This window comes from Centrocercus urophasianus, unplaced genomic scaffold (genome assembly GCF_019232065.1).
Source record: "Centrocercus urophasianus isolate 14NV4802_14NV808 unplaced genomic scaffold, USGS_Curo_1.0 seq_30, whole genome shotgun sequence".
Classification (NCBI taxonomy): domain Eukaryota; kingdom Metazoa; phylum Chordata; class Aves; order Galliformes; family Phasianidae; genus Centrocercus; species Centrocercus urophasianus.
The window spans coordinates 8,722,804-8,747,304 of record NW_024884867.1 but is presented as its reverse complement, the minus strand read 5'-3'; the positions used below and the strand labels follow the sequence as shown (position 1 = coordinate 8,747,304).

General features: G+C 40.8%; 1 protein-coding gene across 1 annotated transcript in view; it reads right to left on the bottom strand.

Annotated features, from left to right (window-relative positions):
• Window positions 1-12,245: 12,245 nt before the first annotated feature.
• Window positions 12,246-24,501, bottom strand: part of TMEM132C (transmembrane protein 132C) — a 178,704-nt gene continuing 166,448 nt past the window's right edge. Inside the window, exons 6-9 of the mRNA XM_042829098.1 lie at window positions 22,410-22,615; window positions 21,673-21,946; window positions 20,616-20,807; window positions 12,246-13,447 (exon numbers count right to left, since the gene is read on the bottom strand). Coding sequence (XP_042685032.1) covers window positions 12,251-13,447; window positions 20,616-20,807; window positions 21,673-21,946; window positions 22,410-22,615 — 1,869 coding nt within the window. The 3' untranslated portion in view covers window positions 12,246-12,250. The remainder of the gene's footprint in view (window positions 13,448-20,615; window positions 20,808-21,672; window positions 21,947-22,409; window positions 22,616-24,501) is intronic.

The window sequence follows — 24,501 nt, the reverse complement described above, 5'->3', positions numbered from 1 at the left end:
AGGAGCAAGACAAATGTATCAGCGCTCAGGTCCCAGCCTTCGTGTTCCATTATCTACAGGCACCGGCTGAGTAACCCTGCCTATAACGAGGGCCTGGGAAAAGTCCCATGAGATGCACTGGACAAGATAAAAACTAAAGAGCCGGAATAGGAGATTGAGTGGCATAATGAGCTTCAAAAGCTGACTGAGCATCACAGGAACTGTCACTGGAAGGCAAAGGCAGCACTCCTAGGGGATGTGTCAGAGGCTGCAGACAGTGTTGACAACACTGGGAGTTCTACCCAAATTTTTTCGGCCAACATCTGTATTTAAAAGACAAATCCTAGAAGGTTTTAATTGAAGAAAAATAACGTCCAAAATTATTCAGATCAGAAAAAAACAGAAGACACCCTTGCAGCTGGGTCAGATCAAGTGATGGGCATGCATGAAATCACAAAGAGGAAACAATTTGAGAGGCATGAAAAGCAGCAATCAAACTTCAGAAGACCGATCAAAATTCAGTCTTCCTGAAAAGGTCGTGGTATTTCCCTTACGTTTGTTCTGTCCCTGGTTCTAATCTGCCACTTTTTCAGATCTTCTCACTCCCTGGAACACAGCAGCTCACTTTGCTCATGCAACACAGCCTGGCCAGCAGAGTCCAGCTCTCACCATTACCTTATTTATTCTATTGAAAACAATGAAGAACCACTTCCAAGAAGCAGCATATAATGCATACGAAGCAGGTACACAGGTGCTCCAGTCCATAGCCAGAGAAGTACTGGCATCTGCAGAGATCAGTAACAACATTGGCTTTTCTGATCTTTACACTGAGCAGGAATACAGAAAGTAGAAAAATAATTTTACAAGTGTTTGTCTCCCCTCAAATTACTTTTCTGTTTGTGAAAGCGGTAAGAAAAAAACGACCAACAGGAGCATCTACCTGCAGCCTAGCTACAAACCTTTCCCAGTCACAATTACCACTTCTCATCTTAATTTTTAAACCGTTACTCCTTCAGAAAAGCATTCAGCTCTTTCACACATTTAATCCTTCTCCTGTAGCTACTACATCTGCTACATTCAAGGTTCAGCAAGACTGATGACACCACATCTGTATTTGTAGACATGAATTTTATGCCTTCTCTAAATTCTGTTTCATTTTTCATGCACATTCATGCATTGCTGTGCTACTCAGAGAGCAATTCCTATTCCCAAGGGATACCCAGCAATGCCAAAATTACACTACAAACCCCAGCGTCTCTCAACAGAGCCTGAAAGTCACCAAGATCAAATATGTTTCAGCAACAACTTCTAATTTGTAATTAAAAAACAAAACAACAACAACAAAAAACAAAACTATTTTTCCTGCATGACAGAACTCTTTTAGGCATAAGGACGCAGCTCTTTACCAAACCCATGCTGCATTGATTATACGGAATTCCACACAGTCAGAGCTCTGGCTCTGCGTGTGCATTCATTGCCACCCAGTAGATGAGGATCGAGCAGAGAGGACTCTGAGATACGAGTGCCATCTTCTGGCAAATCGCACTGCATGCCTGCGATTGAACGTAGAGCTCTCTTACTTCACCAACGACAGCAACACTCAAGCAGCTGACCACGTCTAACAACCTTAGGAAGAATTTCTGCCTGGGTGAGAACTTGGTAGTTTCACTACGCCCAGTCTGCACCCAAGAAGTATCACTGGACTATTCAGGATTATACCACTTCCCCACTGCCATCGTGGTTTTAATTAACCTTGAAATTTTAGAGCTATCTTTTTCTCAAGATAGGTGCATTAGAGTATTTCTTCATAAACATTATAAAGATGAAAGCTCTGGATGGAAAAGCCCAGGGCAGGCAGTGCCGAGTCCTGGGGGTCACTCCACAATGCCAAACGAGCCCTGCTCTTTCAGCTTGAAGATTTTCTGCCAGGTAATTGCTAATATTTCTCCTAGATGAAGAGCTATGTGACCAGGATTTTCCGGAGCTGGACTTTACTGACTCAGAACTCAGTACTTGGCATGACTTTAACTGTTTTCTACTAGATCACATCCTTGAATCCAAGAACATCAAGTTCTCATTTAAAACAAAGGACCTAGGCACTTACCAGCACTCTTCAGTGCTCAGCAGCACTCCTAACACCCACATTTTGACCAAACGCCCCAGGCTGAAGGGTCTCAGTTCCTACAGCTCTGCACTGAGGGTCTGCAGGAGCTTTCACATTGCATTTTTAACCAAAGTCACTAACAGCTGAGGGAGATTTGGGAGATCACAATTCCAGCAGATCAGACACGTGCATGGGACTGAACTGATCAAACGTGTCTAATTAGGTGATCAGGCTCTGGTGGGAAATTGCTAGCAGGCACATCTACAGGCCTTACAGAACCTGGCTTGCAATGAGCCCTTGCTCAGCCATCCATCATTGTTTAAACACACAGTTGCACTTCTTTGTGTGAGGTCACACAATTTGTTCCCAAGGATCAATTCCTGCATTACCTGTAAGTGAATTCCAGCTTTCCAATAAAGGCTTTGGGCTGAAATTCATGATTATTTTTGGTTGCCTTATTTTGCCCTTCCCACCAAAGGGCTATAGATCCCTTTCAGGATCTGGTGTTCACTCTGCCAGCTCAGTGCAGTGGGATTCCATGGTCCATGTGCAGCACACATCTGCAGAGATGTTATTCTAAAGGGTGACACTACTAACGACCCCAAAACCCAAGCTATAGCATTACCTACATTGTTTTTTTTTAATCTAAGGCAGGAAATAACTGTTACTAGAACGACAAGTGATGAGAAAAGAGACAAATGGGCTAATTAAGTTAATACTTTTTCTTAAAGTGATTTCTCAGCATATGAAGATTTTTATGTCCATTATCTCAGCTCAAAGGCTGACATCAAGCTTCCCAGCCTCTCCCTCCCTGCCCTCATGTTGGTACCAGCCTATTTCTGACAGAAAGCTTACTGCTAACAGAGCAGGTTTGGCTAGGTAAAAAGGTCCTTTGCTATCGCCTTCTCAGTGCCACAAAGGATCATGCTGGCAGTGCAGGACACTGCTTCACAGGGATGCTGGTGCTAATGAAGAGAGGTGAGAAATAGCTAGCCTGACTCTGCCCAAATTTCCCCAAGTGTCGTGGTGATAACTTCAAGAGACAGAGACACTACAGCAATATGATGAGCAGCTCTCTTCCCTCCCTTGTATGCTCTTTCTGCCTGTATCAGAGGTAGACATTTGTATGTTCAGTAGTAACATCCTTAAAGCAAACACCAAGATGTGAATATTTCCCCTTTCTAAAAAACAGGGAGTTCTAAAGAGAAACAGAATGGCACACGGCTCAATCCCTGCCTCCAGATCTGGCTGGAATATTCAGTGTCATCAAAAGAAAGGAGAACGAGACCTGACTAAGCCATGCATTTGCTGCTGATGCTGGTATTTATATACACCATGTACATGCAAATCAGCTTTCTGCATTTGTCTGCACTGAGGTACATCCCTGGGAAGGGTTTAATTTAACGTCCCATCTGCACCTACAGCCCACATGCTTATGCCCTTCACCAGCAGAAGGGTTCTGTTGGCCGAAGCACTGCTTTATATCATTAGCTGAAAGGACTTGGCTCCTCCATATGTTTTTCCAATGAGACCAGCACAGAGCAATTCCTCTTAGCATCAACCCTATCATTGAATTTGATTACCTGCTGGTTTAATTTGGTGAATTGTTAATATGAATCCACTGATTTATAGATTCAGTTTTAATCACAGGCTATGTTTGATTGCAGCATTATTCCATTCTGGTAGTTTAGTGAAATTGTACCAGATTAGTAACATGCCTGCTTCATTTTATATTTATTTGCTGGCCTTTTTAATAAGATCTGTAAGTACGTAGGACTGGATAATTTAACAAACTGTAACCTGGTTCACAAACCCAGAGCTAAGGGCAATTTAAACTTGGGTATTAAAACTATTGAACTGAAATAAGGCATAACAAAAGCTGGGAAGACAGACAGCCCTTCTCTCCTCCTTCTGCCCTTTCATATTTCCTTCCTCTCCATGCCTCTGCATCTTGTGCAACGGGGGCATAGCCTGCTGTATGTATCTGTGCAATGTGTGCCAACCTACCCAGAGACAAGACAACTGCAGGAATACGTAAGTACTGTGTAGCTGTTCTAGCCCTGGAGATGCAGTTCCCATGTCACTGCCCCTGTCTTGCAGTATCAGGAAGAGCCTACATGGCAATGCCCTGGTCATTTAAAAATTGAGGGGTGTGCCCACACCTGCGGAATGTCAACAGAATGGCACTGACAGCTTCAGCTTTAATCCTGCTGTCACCTCAGTTTAACTAGACTGAGCTTTTCAGCCCAAATGGCTCCTGCTGGAGGGAACGGAAAAAAGATTTGAAGAAGAAAAAAAAACTAAAAGCAATGTCTTCAGCCTTTTCTAAACAAAACAGATGCGTTTTGATCTGCTCCTTTTATAGCTAAAAGCTAAATAAATACAATCCCTACTATAGCAATTAGTTCACAGCCAGATGACGCTACTCTAAGGACTGCCAGGAAGGAATCTGAAACACAGAAGGCTCTCAGAAAACCTGTATTACAGGAGGTCTGTACTCAGAGACTCACACAGACACAAGGCTCTGCAAAACACATTGGGAAATGCTACACTTCATAACCATTCATTGCTGTGAACCATAGCAATCACTCACAGTCCCACTTTATCACAGCTGATAATTCATTCCGTCCACTTCCACAGAGTGCCACACTCTTAATTCTTACAGAAACATTTTCTTCCTACCTGAGCTGAGCTGCTTATCTCATTAGCACAGCCTAGGAATCTTTCCTTCAGCCACAGCTGTTAGGCCCCCACCAGGCTGTATCACCCATGTCCAACAGCTTTTATCATAGGGCAAGAAGCAGGACAGCCTCATGGGAGACAAAGTAAGAGAGCAGACATTCAGGTTCCCTCAGTTTCCTTGCAGTGAAATCCTCACTCAAGTACATTGACTACAGCTACTTGGGTGCCATCAGTACTACCTGATGGAAAGTAGAAGTCTACAAATCTCATTGCAGAGGTTTGGTTGACACAGGTCATGGTGAACAGTGTTCCTGTATGAGAAATTTGCCTGGATTTATTACAGGATTTTTGTTCTTTTTTTCCCAGTTGAGAATAAAACCCTCCTGCTGCATGTCTGGGGGAAACTCCCAATTTTTTTCTACATGGTGCATATCCAAAAAGCCCCAGAGCTGTCAGTTTCCCAACACACTCACTTCTCTCTTCCCTCGGTACCATCTTGCATCTTGTGTTTGTAATGGTAGGCTTTAAAAAGAGTAAAACACTTCCCTGCAAAGCAGAGAATATTTCTTTGAGGTGCTCCAAGAACGTGTGTGTAAAGCTCATGCCACATGATGGATGTGGTATGACGAACCTAGGGGCATGATGGAAAAAGTAAATGGCAGATCCCAAAATGCAGGGGTGGAGTGAAAGAATGGGAACTGGTGACTTGATTTGCCAAATTGTTTCTGTTAAAAAAATATTAATCTTTTCAGACAATCCACAAGAAAAACCCTGTAGCATTATCATATTAAATTAATAGAGCCTCATCATTACGGTAACCTCAACTCAGTTTTGTAAGATCTATAGTGTCATCATAACCAGAGAGGAGTCCCTGAATAACTCTGTTCCTATAGCAATTGCTGCTAAATGGCACTGAAGTGATAATTATTAGCTACACAGTGTTTTGGGCAACTGTGTGTTCAGACTGGGGCTTTCTGCCCACAGTGTAGCTGAGCTAGAGCCTCACACACAGTGCAATTCTGTCTGGGAACCAAAAATCTCCCCTAAGAAAACATTTAGCTGTGGACTGCCTCAAAATAATGAGCCATCACAGAATCAGCCCTTACCAGCAGTGCTGTTCACCATGCAGTTCCTTATATGTTAGTATCAACTGTCAGATTGGATGCTCCAGTAGCTGCTGTGCTGCTCCTGCCCCACATAACAATGAGTAATAAGTAATCAGGAGGGAGAGTTATTTGCTAATTTGCATCATAATGTGTGTCTGTTGTTGCATTTTGCTGACAGCTTATTTTTAAACATTGAAATCCAATTTAGGAGCATTTCAAAACAGAACAGTCTTCTGGCTGCTATGGCTACTTTCCTTCCTTGCCAAGGAGGAAGGAAAATGAATATATGTGCAAGAGTTGAGTGTCACTATCCTACTGCTATCCCAGAAAGGAGGGCACAGCACTGTGAACTGACCATGAGATCCTTTTCCAGGTTAAACCAACATAAAAGCATTTCCTGAAGCTGAGGGCAAGTCAGCACGCTCACTGATTGAAGGAACACGCACTTTCCATCGGAATCTTTTGCACTACAGTTGAGCTATACCAGAAAAGTTCAGGATCCAGCATCTGATTTAAGAAGATTCACCTTGACTTTCCTTTCTCAGGTGTTTCTGTGCGTGCATTTCAGAAAACAAATGATAAACAGAACACTTCATAGAAATGATTCCGAATTTCCATGGAAGATGTGTTACATGTCACATGCATATAGCCCCATGAATTGGCACTCAGCCCATCCCCAAGTCCTGGTAACTTGAGCCCTCAGGTGCTATGCAATCACCTACCACCTGGGTGCTCTTCTGAAGAAACCTTTGTAAAACACATGCAAGACTGAGACAGGTCACTCCAAAGACACCCTTTAAGTAGACAGGGGGGACAAGACTCGCCAAGGGCAAAGCAGAAACAGCACAGTTTCTCACTTTTGCCCTGTTTGGGACACCTAATCAAGCAGGAAGATTTCTCCATCCCTCTAAACAGCCTAGCAATAAGAAAATCACAAAGAAAGAAGGACCTTTTCACCAAGATCTACTTTGTGTTGGCAACTAACCTCCCAGTAACCAAGAACTGGTTCTCCTCTCACCTTCATCCATTTCCTCAACCCACAACCACCATTCTCCTGTCCCACAGTCACTTCTCACAACATTAACACCATCCCACCAACAGCACAACTTTCCCATCCCACCTACAGAAGCCTCCAAGCAGTGCTCACCCTTTAGCTGCAACAACCCAGATACTCTTCTCTTCCTCAACAAGCTGGATTCCTCGTTACTGACTGCACCAGGTGATTTCACTAATTACTTCTCTGCGGCAGACAAGTCTAGGCCTTGCACAGGTGCAGCTGAGTTTCTAGGCCTCAAAAAGGGAGCAATATACTCTCTGGGTGCTGTCTCGTTTGAAAACGAGAAAAAAGGTCCTCTTCATGCTGCTTGTAGCTTTACCCTTTACCAGCATTGGAAGTCATTGATCTTCTCAGATGAAAGACTCTCTTCTAAGTGAAAATTATTATTAATGAATTTCTATCTTGGCTCCTTGACAGAAAATTGTACCTTGCAGAGTGTTATCTTTGCAACCATGCACCCCTGGCACTTACAGATTCCCTCATCTGGCAAAGTGAGGCACACTGCCAACAGTGATGTTCGGAGGGGCTTCCTGTGCCTGATCGCAGTGCCTTTGTAACTGCAGCACAGCAAGACTTAAGAAATGTAAATCCTGGCATTTGACCTAATGTGAATTTCTCAGATAAATATTTCCCAGCCTGGTTTCTTCCCAGCTGAGATTATCATTTACAGAGTGTCGTTAAGAATTGGATTTTGACAGTATTTTTGGTAGTGGAAGATAAATTGAAAAATTTCTCTGAAACTCTTTGTTCTGAAGCTTCCAAAAATTAAACGTGAAGGCAGAGCTAAGTTATTTCTTTCTTTCTTTTTCAATTCTTTCAGTTGTCTCTTGAAATATACCCCTTCTTCCTTGTAAAGAGCTAGATATTTTGAAGACACACTCCTGATTAGCCAGCTGTGAGTTACCGGGGTCAAAATCAGTGGCCTCTTCTAGGCTTCTTCTGGCCTTGAGACCTACAAAGAACACAAAGAACCACAACACCATGAAACACAGCCCTTCTGCCTCTTTTTTTCTCCCTTTGGGAAAAAAAAAGAAAGATTTATTATTTTAGAAAAGTTTAATGACCATTTACTCTACATCCTACAGAGTTTCCTCGTATTCAGTACATCTATGTGGATAAGTGAGGGCTGCTCTTAATTTTCATTCCATGAAATGCTGGGAATCCTTACCACATCAAACCTACGAAAAGGATGTGAAGCAGCATTTTTGGACTGGAGAGACTTCCTGAGTGCCATCAATCTCCACCAGCACAGACCTTGCACCACGTGGGCTGGTTGTTGAACACCTCATGCCCCATCCAAAAGGATTTACCACATTTCAACTGTTATCACATATACAGAACCTGAAGCAGTTGTTCTTTTTCATAATAATTAGATGTCATATTACGATGGGCGTTATGTCACGTGTCTTCCACTTGGTCTTTCATCTCCAACTTTTTGCCAATGTGTAGATTAGTAGAAGTTCATTAGCTGGTAACTCAAGGACTAAAAAACATCAGTAACAGGCATGTGTTAGTGAAAAGAAACACCAGAGACAAGCATTTCAAGTCCTTTCAGGGATATTCAGCTTGCATTTCAGCTTGCCTGGGGAAGGTGGTTGCACCGACTGTCTCAGCCTCTCAAATTGGCCATGCATGTGATCACATGCGCAGCTGTACATGATTGATTGTCAGCTTGAAAAATGATTATTACAGCATAGACAAGATAAAGAGTAAACCAGAATTGTAATGAATATCCATGGTAATTTTCAATGTCTGCAAAATGCTGTGTGTGTGTAAATGGCCGACATCCAGCCCAGTGCTATAGGCTGCAGTCAAAGGTCTGTATGTGTGCAACGTTTCTGAAACCACCTGCTTCAGAGAGGCTCTACGAGATTACATCTTCTAATGCAAATATATGGCAGAATACTGTCATTGAGAATTGTCAAGGGCTAATCATAAGTGAAATTTAGCTTCCAAGGAGGCATCGTTTATGTTGGTCAATAACATAATGACCATGACTACACATTAAATATAAGCTCTTTCCAAAGGGGAGTTATTTCAAACAAACAGTCTAGCTCTAAATCTGAACAGCAAGCAGAGAGCTATAGATGCAGTCAATAACTGGAAAGGAAACGATGATTATCTTAACAAGTACTGAAATAATGAATAAGCTATAATTTCCCTATTCTTAACAGAAGAGCTCTGTTCCTCTTTGGGAATGTTGAATTCAATCTGAGTTCCATTCATACAAGAATGAGACTTTCAACAAAAATTTACATCACTGTTTTTGAGAAGGAATTGCAAAACAGTTTCTCATGGGAAACTGATTTTTTCAATTTTTTAATTACAATGATGATAAGCTCCTTTCTTGAAAAAATTTTTTGAGGTTTTGGAGAGGAAGAGGTGAATTAGGAGTAATGTTTTTGTTCACTGTGGCATTTCCTAGACAATACAGTGAGATAGCGAGATTTATATATATATATATATATATATATATATATATATATATAAAACAATCATATGCATTTCATTATGAAGAGTAAGATGAATTCTCCTCAACAGATTTTCTCTCAGCAGCTAACTTTTTGCTATGTTGGATGGAGATATCCTTTTCTCTTCTGATCCTATATAGCCTCAGCTGCCAAAAGCAAAGATAGGGTGCATGGAGTAGAAATAGAGATGACCATCATTCCTTTCCTCTCCACCAGTGCTGTACCAGTATCGCAGAGAGCGCTTGGAAGCACTGGCTTATTGGAGATGCCATCCTTCATGCTGTAACAGGAGCTGCTCAGCACATGAATAGCTTCTTAAAAATGCATTTTGAACAACTGCATTGTGTATGCCTGTGATATCACGGTGAGCTATTTTAATTTGGTACATCTTTTTTGTTCCACTCCTGTTGTATTTGGAGCTCGGCACTGTAAATGTCTTTTTCACCTCAGAGGCACTTGCATTTTCCCAGGAAGATATACTGATCCCTGAGGTGTGGCTGATGCATCACTGCGCTTAGCTTGTGAAGTAGCTTGGGGTCCTTTGGGACACAGGGTGCTTTGTATTTGTCAGTTGTGATTCAGCGAAACTTGCTTCCATCTGAACCTACTGTATCAATCAGAGAAGCAACGTAATTAATCATGACTGGGCTGCACGAAAGTTGCACACATCAGAAACAAGAGTCCTGGATTTGTTCGTGCTGATGGTGGGCATGGAGATGAGCAAGATGAATAGTGACACTGCCATGAACTGTGCCTGACTGCTGTCTTCTCCTGCCATCCATCATCATCACCACATGTTGGGTGGGAAAGGGAAGCAGTTCACAAAAGAAGGATCAGAACAGTGAAAATCTTTCATACATCTCTATTCTCTCCTCCAAAAGCAGCTTAAATTTTGTTTCAGCTGTTAGGCAGCGGATGCAGTACATCAACACAGTAATGACAGAAACAGCCCCCTCCCCTCAGAAAAGAGAAGTTAGCTTGTCAAGCCATGTAAAGCATTTTAATTACAATTTGTATAACATGTATAAATAAATATTACATTCTTTCAGTCTACAATGCATACTAGGCTTATCGTGTTAAAACGTCCGTCTATGTTACTGGGTGGCAGGATTGATTTTGTCTGAGTAAAAAAACAAAACAAAACAACCAACAAAAACAAATAACAAAAATAACAAAGGAACAACAGCAAAAGAAACCTCCCCTAACAACAAACTATTGAGTTAATAATTAAAAGAAAAAAAAAACCAAAACATCAGTAAAGACAGGACGATGCAAGTGCTTCCAGCTGACAGTCAAGACATAATACTGCTTTCCAAAAGGCTGGATATACCATCTTCCTTGGAGTGACCAAAGGTTTGGGATGTCAGAGGTTTTTTGATCTGTGTCTCCACTGGTGTAAACTGGCACTGAGTCAATGCAGTTCTGCCAGTTTATACAACTAATCAACTATTTTGTATTTCCTTCAGATTCATTACTGGTTTTGTATTATTTTTTTAATACAGAATTACAGATGTACTGTCTAAAAAATTCAATCTTAGCTGGTTTAATGGCAAAAATATAAATATATATATATTTTTTTAGTTCAACACAGAGCTCTAGGTATTCCTTGATCTTGCTTCAGTAACATTTCTCCCCCTCTGAACAGCAATCCCAGTACAAGGAAATACAAGTCTGGGAACAACTCGTGCTCATTCTTCCAATCTCAAAGCTTAGTGAGAGCCGGTGACATAAAAGGAACAGAAACTTACAGAATGAAATCATGAACTTGGAAAAAAAACCCACCGAAATCCAGACTGTATATATTTGGCCTGTGATGGTCTCTGTTCCAGGTACACTTAAAATAAACCAGTGGATACTTCCACATGCTAATGCAAAACAGCACCTTCTTCCCCAGGTGAAACATGGGAACTTTGGTTGTGGAAACGTAAAACAAATAATGAAACAAACAACCCAAGCCTGAAATCAAAATGAACATTTCTTCCAAATGGAACATATTTCTAGCTAGAATGAAACAACTGAGGCTTTTGCTTTCAGAAGAGACACAAGATGAAAACTGTTCCATATTTGTCCTCTGAATTCTTTAAGTAACAGGAGATTTTTACAGCCAACTTAGAAATAAAATATTCTTGGTCCACTGCAGACTTCCTGCACTGAAATTTTTCCTGATTTCAAGATAATTAGAACAAAAATACAAACAGAAAAATGACTGTTTCAATCTAGAAGACAAACAGAAAAGTAAAAATAAAAATAGCAAGTAACTTCTTTCTCCTTCATATTTAATGCCAAAGACGTATCTTCACTTCAAATGAAGAGAAAGAACCAGACTGAGTTACAGTATGAAGTCTTCTTATGGGTCATATATCCATAACTGGGATGTTCTATTGAAATATGAAAAAGTCATTGCTTCTTGCTTATTCTTTTTAAGGTCTTATATTCTCTTTATCTTTTATTCTTTTTTTTTCCTGAATATTTTTGGTACTTTGAAACATCAGTATGATTACTGTTTCTGTGACCCATAATATATATTTTCACCACCTCACCTTGCCCAGTTCATTATACTGGCCACACCATCTCCTTGCTCCTTTCTGCTATTTATATCCCAATTCCTAAATCCATGAAAAGCTTTCGGGAAAGCAAAGCAATGTGAAAAACCTGAAGAAAAATACACGTAGCCACAGACAGTTTGGCAACTTTCTTTCCCTGATTGTAAAAAACTGCCTCATAATTTCTCCTGTGGATCCTTTTCCCACCCCCTCTTCTGTCCCAATATATACTGTAGAACTGAAGGCATCAAGGTGTGGTTAAACCCCCTCTTCCCCCCTCCCAAAAAGAAAAAAATCCCAGCAAGGAGCTACACTTTATCTTTGAGTTTCTCCATGTAGTTTCTTATCTCTTTGGAGTCCCCCAGGTCCATATCCTGGCACACCCACTTAATGTCATCGTCATTGCTACTTAGGATTGAATTGACAGTCGGACAACCATCGTCGGGTGGGATGGTGGTGAATGTTGTGAATTTTACCCGCTTCCTTTTCGAAGTCGGCGAATGTAAAGGTTCGGATTTCTGTTCCTTTACGAGCTTCCCCCCTGAGTCAGCGCTCCTGTGAATCTGGCTCTGAATGTTCTTCTGAGCACTGCCGTTGAGGAGCTGGTTGCTCTCCTCACAACCCGTCCCTCGGTCAATAATAGTTGTGTGTTCATCCTGCTGAGGCAATGCATCTGCTGTGTTCTCCAGCAGTTCTGCTTCATTTCCCAGCCAGACCCAGTCGTGGGAATGGGTCATAGTGGTCTGTCCTTCCACCAGAACCTGTTTGTGACGGTACTTAAGTGCAAATGTTGCACAGTTTATTAGGAAGACCAGAATTGCCAGGCAGAAGACCCCTAGCAGAGCATACATCCCAATCTCCAGATCGCTAAGGCCCCGAGGTGTTTGCACCAGATCATTTTCCTCCATGCCTGCGTTGCCTTTTGGGAGATCTACTTGAGCAGGGAAGTTGGTGAAGTCTATAGGAATGTTCTGCAGCTGGCTATCGTCTGAGAGTTTGCCACCATCCAGCTTGTTTTTAATCACTTTATTTTTTATCACAGATTTTGCTGTGGTGCTGACTTTCCTGATGGTGCTTTCCTCTCTCTCTGATGAAGAGCCACCATAGTACCGTCCCTCCTGGCCATAACGCTCCTGGTCAGGCGCTTTGTGCCGGCGGTCGCTGGCATGGTTTTCAATCTCCTCACCATCGTAATCTCCACCTGTATCAGAGTCTGCATCATTCTGGCCAAACTTGACTTTGATGTTGCCATTCCCCACAGCCAGGATACTTTTCCTCTTAGACTTCTGGCAGGCTTCAGAAATCATCATGTCCACCTTGACTAAGGTGCCCTGACCTTCACCTTCTGCTGCCACAACCGGCCATTTCAGGGCAGCATTCTGATGGACCGAGACAACAGCTTCATCTAATGATACAGCAGAAAGAGAGAAGTCCTTAGAGTCATAAATGTCCAACGGAGTAACAGAGCTGTCACTGAACTGAATCCAGGTGCTTACCACAGCTTCCTGAAAGGAGAGGGGTATGGTTAAAGACAGGATCTCAAATAGAACAGCTAAACCCATGGCCGCTCACTGATCTCTCAGCTCTGAATGAAAGCTGGAGGAAATGGAAGACAAAGTCTCTGCACTGCACTTAGAGCAAACCAGGCTTCAGCCGACAGGGCAGAAGGTTGGTCTCATTTTTCACTGACATTCCACTGCTACCCTTCCTGCAAGTATTTTGCAAAAGAACATATGAAATAATGCATGTGAGATGCCCGCAATACCAAAGTATCCATTACTGAGTTACAATTTACATAATTCACAAAGAAAGCCATTCCTGTCATACAAAACCTGGAAAAGACAAAACAGAAAAATTACTACAGGCACTCGAAAATAAGTTTTCCTCATGTCGCCCATGCACAGGTATCACAGGAAGCTGTCAAATCCAACAAGGCATAAGTATCTTTGCAGAAATAAAGAGCTACCTGGGTATCTTGGCAATGGTTTGAGCAGAAGATTCACCTGAAAGAAAAAGAGCCATGGAACAATTCCATTTTTCAGGTCTGTTCTATCGAAATACACTTCATCCTTGAAATAGTGAAAAGCTCTTCTGCATTTCTGTGTCAAGGAGAGGAGGATGAGGATTCTGGTGTGATCTCTATGATATTAACAGAAATGGCTTGGATTTAATTGGACTGTCTTTGTTCTCTGCAGGCAGCACTGCTAGAAGTCATCATTAGAAGAAAATACAAAGCTAGAGGTCAGCTGTTTGCCATTTGAATCCAATCCAGATGATATAGATATTTACTTCTCCATGTCTCAGTAGCTTTGTTTGCAGGAGATTTCTTTATTTTTTCATTTGCTCTATGTCCTGCCTCTTAAGCCAGCAGACATGCAGGCAGATTGCTGGAGTGCAGCTTCACACAAAAACAAACAAAAAAAGTTCTTTTCTTCACCAGACTTAAACTGCAGATGGGCCTAATAACTTTACACATGGGTACATCAGAACAACTGGGCTGAAAATCACCACTGGGGAAAAACACTGCCACCCTGTTACCATCCAGGCATAATACAAATTTACAACCCAATATGGTTTCCAATTGGTTACAATTTGCTATGCTATGGTTATAAACAAAGGGAATTGCTACCCTTCTAGTTAAATTTAAAGCTTTTCAATGGAAACAGCAAGGGGAATTTAGCTACTCAGAAGGTTGGACTATACTGAATACATGATTTCCAAAGTGCTATCAGCAAGTTCCTGAGGGACTGAAAGAAGGAAAATAAGTTGTGGCACAACAAGAAAGAAGGCAAAGTTCTCAATGATTCACATGTGCTTCAAATAGCTGAAACAGAGCCAAAGTAGCTCAAGAGCTGTTAAGGGTAAAATGCGTAAGGAAATTTAAACAGCTGATCTTTCATTAGAGAAACAACCCTAAAATGGCTGAAAAGACTGAAGCATAGAGCTAGATGGCACAGCTTAAACATACATCATAGAAATCTGTAGCAGAGCAAACTCAGCCATGGGAAAATTAAAAAATAAAAGTTCTATGGATATGTGTAGGGAGAAAAAGACGTATCTCCACTTGTAATTCAACAACACTATTGCCTTCCTTCACCCTAAAAAAGGAGGAGGTGTCCAGCATGGAGAATTTCAGCCCAAATGGCAAGAAATCTGCAATCAAAATTAAAGCTTTTATTTTGTCCACTATTTCTTTATTAGTCTGCATGCCTGATTTTATGAAGCAGAGGTAGAGAAGAAAGAAATGAGATGAGATTTCCAGACACACATGATTTACTACAAATATCAGCGGTATGCAATACCTTAGGTGCTATTTTTTCCAGTACTGAGTTTTTTTGTTTCCAAAAGACCATTTTTTTCATAGGAAGAACCAATCTATTCACGACACGACACGACACAACACACACTGTCATGCTTATACTATGGATGGTGTTAATTAGAAGGGTGGGAAAAAAGAGTGAAAGAGAGATGGAATCTCAAATCGTGCCAAAATATACTGCATCAGCCCCAATATTCCATTCAGCAACAGATCATTTCCTCTCATTCACATTGTTAAAGGCAAGCTGAAGGCAAAGGAAGGAAGTGAATTTCCCAAATGATTATAAATTCTGAAAAGCTAAAAAGAAAAAGAAAAAGAAGTGATTTAGTACCATGTCCTTCAAAGAGCTGTTTCTGCAAATCCTACGTACCGCATCAATAAATCCCCTCCGAATCTCTGACAGGGACCTCCAATTACTATCAGCAGATGAAGATGGATGGGAGCCTTCTTACCTGCAAAGCTCTTGCCCTCAATCTGACGCCCTCAAGACTGAAGTGACAAATACTTGCATTCATTAATTATTAAGCATAAACAAATAGTCGGAGGGATTCTCTCTCCAGTTTTTCTGCCCTCCACTTTTCCTTTCACTTATGCACACACACACACAAACACTCAGTTGTACTCTGTGAGCAAATGAACCACAGCTACACATTAGTGTCAGCCTCTCTTAGAGAGCAGGGTGATTTATATGGTGGCTGTGATGATGTGAAGTGAGTCAGATACTGCATATTAGATCACATTAATGACAGCACAATCCAAAACAGAAGAGATGAAGAAACTACTTTCCACAACCACTTGTAAATACCATGATTTTCCTAAACACATAAAATATTTATATCGGGATATATTTTGTCTATATTTTTTCTTGTGCTTTTGCCATTCTTCTCCATTCTAAGTACAATTACACAGCAGATCAGCAAGTGTGACAGTTTTTCTTCATCTGCTGCAGTTTCTCACCTTTTCTAGCTCTGTATTATGTTGCTGTTTATCAGTCCAAAGATGCCACTTGATAAATCTTCTTGGATAGCCCTGAGTTTTGCTTTCTACTAGTATTGTTATCTTTTATTATCTACATAATGCTTAGGTGGATAAAAATAGGGGGAAATCACCAGGGTAAATAAGTGACATGATATTAATGGAAACTGAGAAGATCGTATTGCCTGATCTGGAACGTTCCAACTCCCCCCCTGTATGAGTCAACCAAAAACTCCACTGCTTGCTGGCTATGCCTGTTCCACCTAGGGAAAACTACCAGGCTCACTCTCCAGAAGGCAACCTGAATGCAGGAAGCAGAGCTGGTTGGGAAGCTCAGCAGGAAGACGTAAGACAGAGACCTAATGGGTCCTGCAGAGCTGGGACTTGCACAGGTTGCCTGTGGAAATCTAGGAGCCAGACTGCTGATTGTTTTGCCCTTGGAAGCCTCAAATATCCTTTGAAAGTCTGGCATCTTATCGTGTTTCACTGAGCCCATCTGTGGCATCACAGAAACCTTTTGGCATGAAAGATTATGATTACAAAGCATCCTTGCTCAAAAAATCTGGGGTTAGCTTTACACCAGGGCATGAAACCTTGTATTCTTCAAGCAAAAATTAGAGAAATAAGATATGTAGGACTGATTGTATTTTAGAGAACACTGATGCTTAGAAACATGCATGAGAGGACTTATCAATATATTTTACCTCATCCCATGACAAGAGTTCTTCAAATGGCCTTCATTCACCAAAGCACATGTAACAGTAGCTGTGAATAAGCCCTAAACTTCTGGTGTCAGCTGCAATAGTCTTGGAGTGAGGCAGGACACCAAAGGAAAAAAGGACAGCTGAACAGCTCTGCAGAAAATACCACCCAAAAAAAATAATAATAATAAAGGAAAAGGTAACACTGTTCTCAGCTTCCTCTATTAGACCAGCTCTGATAGTTTCATCTGGGGACTTGAATGCTGAAATGGGTTTCCCAAGAAATATCAAAGTATTACATGTGCATTTATTTTTAAGCCTGTGGCTTGTGTAGTAAAAATTGGGCTTGATCATTATGATGTGGAAATGAAAAGCAGCCAACACTCAGATCTTAATTCAAACCATGCATTCCCTTACTGCGTATTTCTCTCTCTTCTTTTTGTCCATTCTGCTAATGTGACATTCCTTTCCAGTAGGAATTTGCTTGTATTTGCAAGGGAAGAATTCAGATTCTTATCTAACAACACATCATTTCTCTTTCTCATGCTGCTCAATCCCGTTATCATACAAGGTGCCATTACATTCATTGCTCTATCAGTTTAAAGAATATAGAAACACAATTTAAAAGTAATTTACACTGCAAGAACAAAGTAATGAATCCACACCATAAAAATACCCTCAATATCCATTACTTAACTCTGAGATGTCAGTGAACTCCCAGAAATAGCTTTCATGAAGGACACAAGCTAAAAAAGGACACTATTGTGTCAATCCAAAGGGCAGGGATGTGTAAAAACTCCAGCTTGTCATCCTGGCTCAAGTGACACTGAGCACCCTCACCTCCTATCAGGGGGAAAGCTGACATCTTGCAGGACACTCCCTGAGGTTACAGATGACCTCATAGTGCTGGGTCCTGCCACTGATGTCAACATGAGCTACACGCACGGAGGAGAAGAACTTGGCCTTTAAAAAGTGCTAACACTGCTCTTTTTGATTCCATAGAAAATATCTTCAGTTTTCTAGTAGTGCTGAGAGATGCTTTAATACATACAGTTATTTACTAAGGGCTTTCTTTTGTCTTTCTTCCACTTTATCTGCTGCCAGTTCATTACACTACATGCCATACCCTGCAGTGACGAAAAAGCTGTGATATGACTGAGCTTCCCCTGAAGAGCTAGCAGAAATGTAAGAGCCCTTGAAGCTCATTCAGATCTGAAAACACTTAACCACTGAAGATTTTCTTTTATTTACATTTTGAAGAAGGCTTTAAGATAGCAGTGTTTATTTGAACAAGTCTGCAAGCCAAATGGAACAGCTTTCCTACCTGAGCAGATTGCCACTAAAAACAGACTGTGCACAGCTACAGTTTCCAAATTTTGAGAAAATATTTCAACTTACTACTTAAAATTTGGTTAACCTCCACTTATTTTCAGGCACCTAAATCATTAGTCCATTTTCAGCATTAAAGAACTAGCCATTGATTTCAAGAAACGGAGGTGTGGGCTCAGCATCCCACAAGGTCACCTCAGGTAATTAGTTGCCTAACGATAGGTAGAGATACCTAATTTCAGGCATCTGAGAGTAAAAGGAAGGAAAAAGTGGCCTATCTGTTTTGAATTGCTAAATGTTTGGGAAAACTGTGAACCTTTTCAGGACTTGTGCTTTGGTTGCTGTGTTACCTGTGCAGAAATGATGTGTGTAACCAAGGAAATAATCTAGTCATTATGTTCACTGAAAGACACAGATAAAATACTGAATTCACTCCTATGATATTGAAGGATCTGTAATATCACAACTGTAAAGTGCTGTGTGTTTTCTATTCCACAATGGAGATGTACTGCTTAATCTGGTAGGAACAATATTGTGCCTGCCAGAGTACCAAACACCCAAGCATATTTGTTAATAGATGTTGAGGCTTGGCCATTGAAGATACTAAAGCGGAGCTAAGGAAAATACTTGACTAAGAACACACTGACATATAATAATATTGATATATATATAATTATTCCTGAGGAAAAGGACTTCAGCTATCCTAACTTCTATTTTGTTTCTCAGCTGCATCAGTGTGGCTCTTCGTAGGCTCAGGCAGTAGGGACAGCAGCATCGCCATGCTGCTCAGCACTACACCACACAGAAGATACTGCTCAGAATGGAATATGCCCAGTCATTTCTGCAACAGAAATGTGCCACTTGGAGGAAACAGATACTGTTTCCCACAAGAAAATTCAGCTTCAACAGGAATATTTCACTAAAATTTTGTTCCAAAAGACAGACACTGGGAAAAAGTATTTCAAAACAAAACAGGTTTACATATTATTGGTTTTTTTGTTATTCCGTAACTTGCCAATTGACGTGATACAGAATGTCATTTCATATCATACTACCGTGCCATAATACAATATGAGATGCCATATTGTACACTAATGATGTCATGTATAGTATGTCTTAATACGTTGTGTTTTGATAAGTATCTTTTCATACTCAGGCCTACAAATCTGAGTAATTGATGATAAATCTGTCAAACTTTCCAGATTCACAAGCTCTTTTATCTTGCAATCAAAGCCATGATTCTCCCAATGATGCTGCCATAGAAATGGTGTTCTGTCTACTTAATGCAATTGGATTAAGCATGATTTAGCTTTTACTTTTACGGTCTTTCTCTGAAGACACCATGTCAGAAGTGGTTTCTAAGCCCTGGAGAAAGGGCATAAATGGGTTAATTAGATAAGATTCTTACTTCTACAGGATACAGAAAATTGAGCAGATGGGCAGCATGTCGTCCTAGTTTAGTGACATTTTCCTGTCACTAAGTTATAAAACAATCTAAATTATTTTCATGTTCCAGAAAACTAGGTAGCAATAATCACAAAAATGGGCCATTAAGGTTGACTTGAGATGTAATACAGTTTCTCTTAGAGGAGTAGATGTAGGCAAAGTTAACTGCATGGTCCCCAGCCCCACTCCTCGAATTGACTAACTGAGCAATGAACACAGATACAACATGTTTTGCTGCTGCTGCTGTTTTTAATCTGTTCCAATACAACTGTTTGCCTTGGTCTGGTGTTAATCCTTTTCCCTCTTATCTACATGGGAACTGAGGACTGCTTGGAAGCCTCCTTTTCCAGAGATGGAAATTTGCTGGCTTAAATTAAGAATCACCATATTGACACCCTAATAATGAACTCCCCAAAATCTATTTGAAAAATAGAAGGACAGAGGAGACTGGAAGCCTGCTATGAATCCAGGAGGAAAAAGAAAAGTATTTGGCTTTCTTCTGCCTCTACTTTATAGCTCTTCAAAATATAAAATTGTTGTGAAACACAGAGCTCTTTGCTCTCTGGCATGGAAAACAAGGGCATGCTCATAAAGCAAACAGAGATCACTGTCCAGAGACTGTGTTGCAAAAATAAGATGTTGCATTATTTAAAGAAAGGGTACTAAAAATGTAAATAATGCAAACTTTAGTATAGCCAGAACTCTTAGTGTGGATTAAGTCCATATCTGAAAGGAAGAAATGAGAAGACAGATCCAGAGTAACTCTGCAGAAAAGCAATTGCTGTAGACATGAGCTAGGATTACTTGTACACTTGATACTAAAATATCACATGTACTTTGCATTGATAAAGCACTGTCTCCATTCCAAAAGGCAACAACAGTAAAAGCTGAGGTGTGAACTACCTGCTTAGGAGTATGAAGTAGCTCTTGAGCAACAGTTGTAGCCACAATGGCCCGACTACTTGCTGCGCTTGGCTGAAGAAAGAGTGAAAGCCCAGCCACCATCTGGACTCCAAGGTCTGTTATGGTCACTTTGTCATCTAGAACAGTCACTGTCTTCTCTGCCAGGATGGAGTCAGACAGAGGAGACAAAACCTTTAGAGAAACACAAAAGAATCAATTTAGAGAAGGGCCGATAATTTAAAATAATATCTCTTATGTTCACTGTTCTTCTTGTCTCCAAAGCCTAAAGCATAAAACCTAGTGGGAGAGTGCGCTGAAAAGGCAGTCTGATTTCAAATGGTGTGTGGAAAAAACATTCAGTACAGAGGTTATTCCTAAGGGAGATTAGACACATTTAGGATTTGTCCTTTGCTTCTTTGCCTGGTAATTCCTGCAGTAGGATATCCTTCCCTTTAACAAATTTGAGAGCCATACTGCTGTCTTTATGGGAACTTTGGAGGGCACTGTTCTCATATATATTGTCCTCTCCACTTTCCCCATTTCATAGGAAAGCTTTATTCAGATTTCATGCATTGGGTTTCCTCAGCTGGAGAAGAACTGAGACATGGTATTGTCAATTTCCACTATTGGCCTTTCAGGGTTAATTCACCAGGCTGTATTTTTGTTTCCTGAGTTAATGTTTAACTAAGTCAAAAGAAAATAGGCATTATCTAAAGGTCTTCGTGTCATAAAGTCAAAATGATGCTCATCAGTTGACTGGTGATAGTCTGCATCTATGTAGGACAAGGACTCTGACTTCTCACAACCTGCAATTGCTGCCTTTTCTAAATGCCTCTGAAGGCTGCATGTCCCACTCCTGGTCATTCAGCATGTCTTGCACTGTCACTAACTTGGTTGAATGTCCCCTCACTAACACTGTGTGTGACACTCTAGAAGGTCACCGGAATGTAATGGGAAATTATCCTGTTTCAAGACAGAGGAAAGCTGTACTGTATTTTGTGCCCACGTATAGATTCTCTAAGTGAATGGTAGAATGTGGCAGCCCAGAGCACAGTACCTGCATTGTTGTCATTCCTACTTCCCGTCCGATTAAAATCCTTCCTTCCTGCAGCTTTGCAATGTGAGGTTCTTCCAGCTTCATAAAATCCATTACGAGGTCTGTAATGTCAAACTGCCAATCCGAGCCCAGCAGGTAGCTCAGCTGACCCCAAGGGCTAGAATCCTCAGCTACAAACTGTGTCAGGACTCGCACCATGGCATGCTGGTACTGGAGAGTGCATCCTCTTCCTTTCCGTTCATCTTCATCTTCATCATCACTGTCTCTGGTGGGTCTTTTTGATTTAAAAAATAAAAAGAAAAAAGAATAAAGAATTGTTTTCAGGAAAATTAGCAAAACTAACACTGGAGTGCTAGTGGAGAGGATTCCCTTAAGTTATTAAGCCCTCCCTTCTGTTGTGTTAAGATCATTGCTAATTCGTGGCTATTCAGCACTAAAAAGAACAACACAAATGAACAACAACACTTCTTCATCTAAGTTGGTATGTGTGAACAACAGTTACTATCACAAAGTTTTATGCTCTGTTGAGCATGATAGACACAAACACAAGAATTCCACAGACTTTAAAACCTTTATTAGACCTGCAAACGTCCAGAGCAAAACTAAAGCTTCCAGTGCTGTTGTTACACAAGGAAAGATGCTGCATTTAGGTGCAGAAGCAGCTGTTCTTGCTGAGAGTTAAAATCAACTCTATTATTTCACAAAAATACCCAAGAAATCGAGCATCTCAAACACACCTTTTGTTGGAAACCACAGGGACTCGCCAGCCTTTTATTTGGCTCAGTTCTGTGTCCGAAATGTCTATCTGAAGAGGCAGGCGTGGGACCCAGACTGTGATTTGCAGAGGAGCGCTCAGATACTGATACGTGAAGTTCACGAGCACATTCACCTTGCCTTTCATTTCTTTGCCATTGACATAAACATAGTCACATCTATCAGAAACCTAAGGAGAGGGAGAGAGAAAGAAGAAAACGTAATTGTTGAAACAACACAGGCTCTAAAGGTAACCATCACAGCTCAAAACAAAACAAAACAAAACAGAAAACCCCCCAAAAGACACTCTTTTTGCTTGCTAATGACAACCTTTTAGAATGGGAGCAGATAAACACAAACATTAATTGCCTCTGCAGGTGCCTGAAAACTGGATACCAGTTATGAAAGTAGTGGTTGATCCTCTGTTTGCTATGCACTGTTCACAGTGCTGTGGAATTTGAAATGAGCGTGGCTCTTTCACAGCTTGGCCAAGAGGAACCTGAGAAACCATGACAGGTCTCAATGGTGGCAAGCAACAAATCGAAGCCCTACTCCAACAAGATTTGATTTTCAGCAGGAAGTGACACTGCTTTCAGTCCTCAAAACAAAGCTGACTTTGGAGTGGATTTCAGCCACCGCAGAATAACAGAAATCTATTTGTTCCCTCTGCAATAAACATTATTTGTTTGTAAATGCTTACATTTTAGTTAAAGCTGTAAAGTATTTCTAAACACTGCAGTAGATTTACCATTAACATGTAAATACTGTCTTGAAATATAAGCAAGTATTATCACAGCCATGTAAGAGTTATATCAGTAATCACATCTTTAATCAATGTTGTAATTTACAGACCATTGAGTTTTCTCATTTATTACTTTACTGAGTACCAGTGATAAAATCACTCCCAAATATATAAATCATTAAGAGGGATGCAAATAGTATGAAGTGACTTCACGTGATAAAGTCATTGTCATATCTATTCCTAAAGGTGTCATAAATGTCTGGGGAAATCCTGTGGTACATTAATCATATATTAAGTGGCTAGCAATGGGAGCTGTTATATTATTAAATGAGCTGACATGTCTGCAGAAATTAACAGTGAACCCAGCAGATTTCTTCCACTCCTGTTCTTGCTCCCATCCCATCAGCTATATTTCATCACCCATAACAAATATTGGCAGTGGTGGTAATGTGTCTCTCCACCTGAACACATAGCATCATCTGCTCCCTTTTACTTCCACTCAACACCATTTTATTCTAATGAAGATTTCCAACTGGAAACTTTCACATCCTCACACTCATAGAACAGATGGGTGTCCTTTGTGATCACAGATACAGGAGCTGAATTTTTCCCAGTTTGACATATAAACCCCACTTTGTATCCTTCATCAGGTTTAAGTGCTGCCCACATTCTGGTAAAATGATTGATTGCAAAAGGAAACTTCAGAGAATATAATACAAACATTTTTATGACTCATTTACTACGAAGGTTATGCTGTGGCTGGGCTCTGTTGACTGAAAACGGTTCTACAAGCTACAATAGAAGGCCCACCAGCTTTTCTAGGCTTCTCCCTCAGACCAAGGTTTAAAAGTCTGATGGTATCAACACAAATGGCATGCCCTATTTTTACACATGTTAACTTGAACAGTAATCAGAAATGGTCTTTGTTCACACTAGGCTGTTTCAGAATGACTGCTCAATTTAATCTACAGGTACTATGCAGCAGAGATGTATAATGTGATACATACTACAATAGAGTGATTCACAACCCTGTCCTATATTTGCTGCTGTGGATTTCTACAGTGCCTTTGCATCAGCTTCACCCTGGGAGAAGCAGGATCAGGAAAATGTTTCTCATGAAAATTACTACAGAACAGGCAAGTGAAGGCTACATGTCAGGAGTTCCAGCCTGGACTCCTTGACAACATCATCTCTGCCTAGAGCACAACTATTAGCACACACTGGGGCAGTCAGCTTCCAGATTTGAGCTGCTGATATCTAGCACAAGCCTGCTGTCCAGCTGCTGCTGTCTCCATTGCACGAAAACAAGTGGCCAGTGGCTGACTCTCAATGCT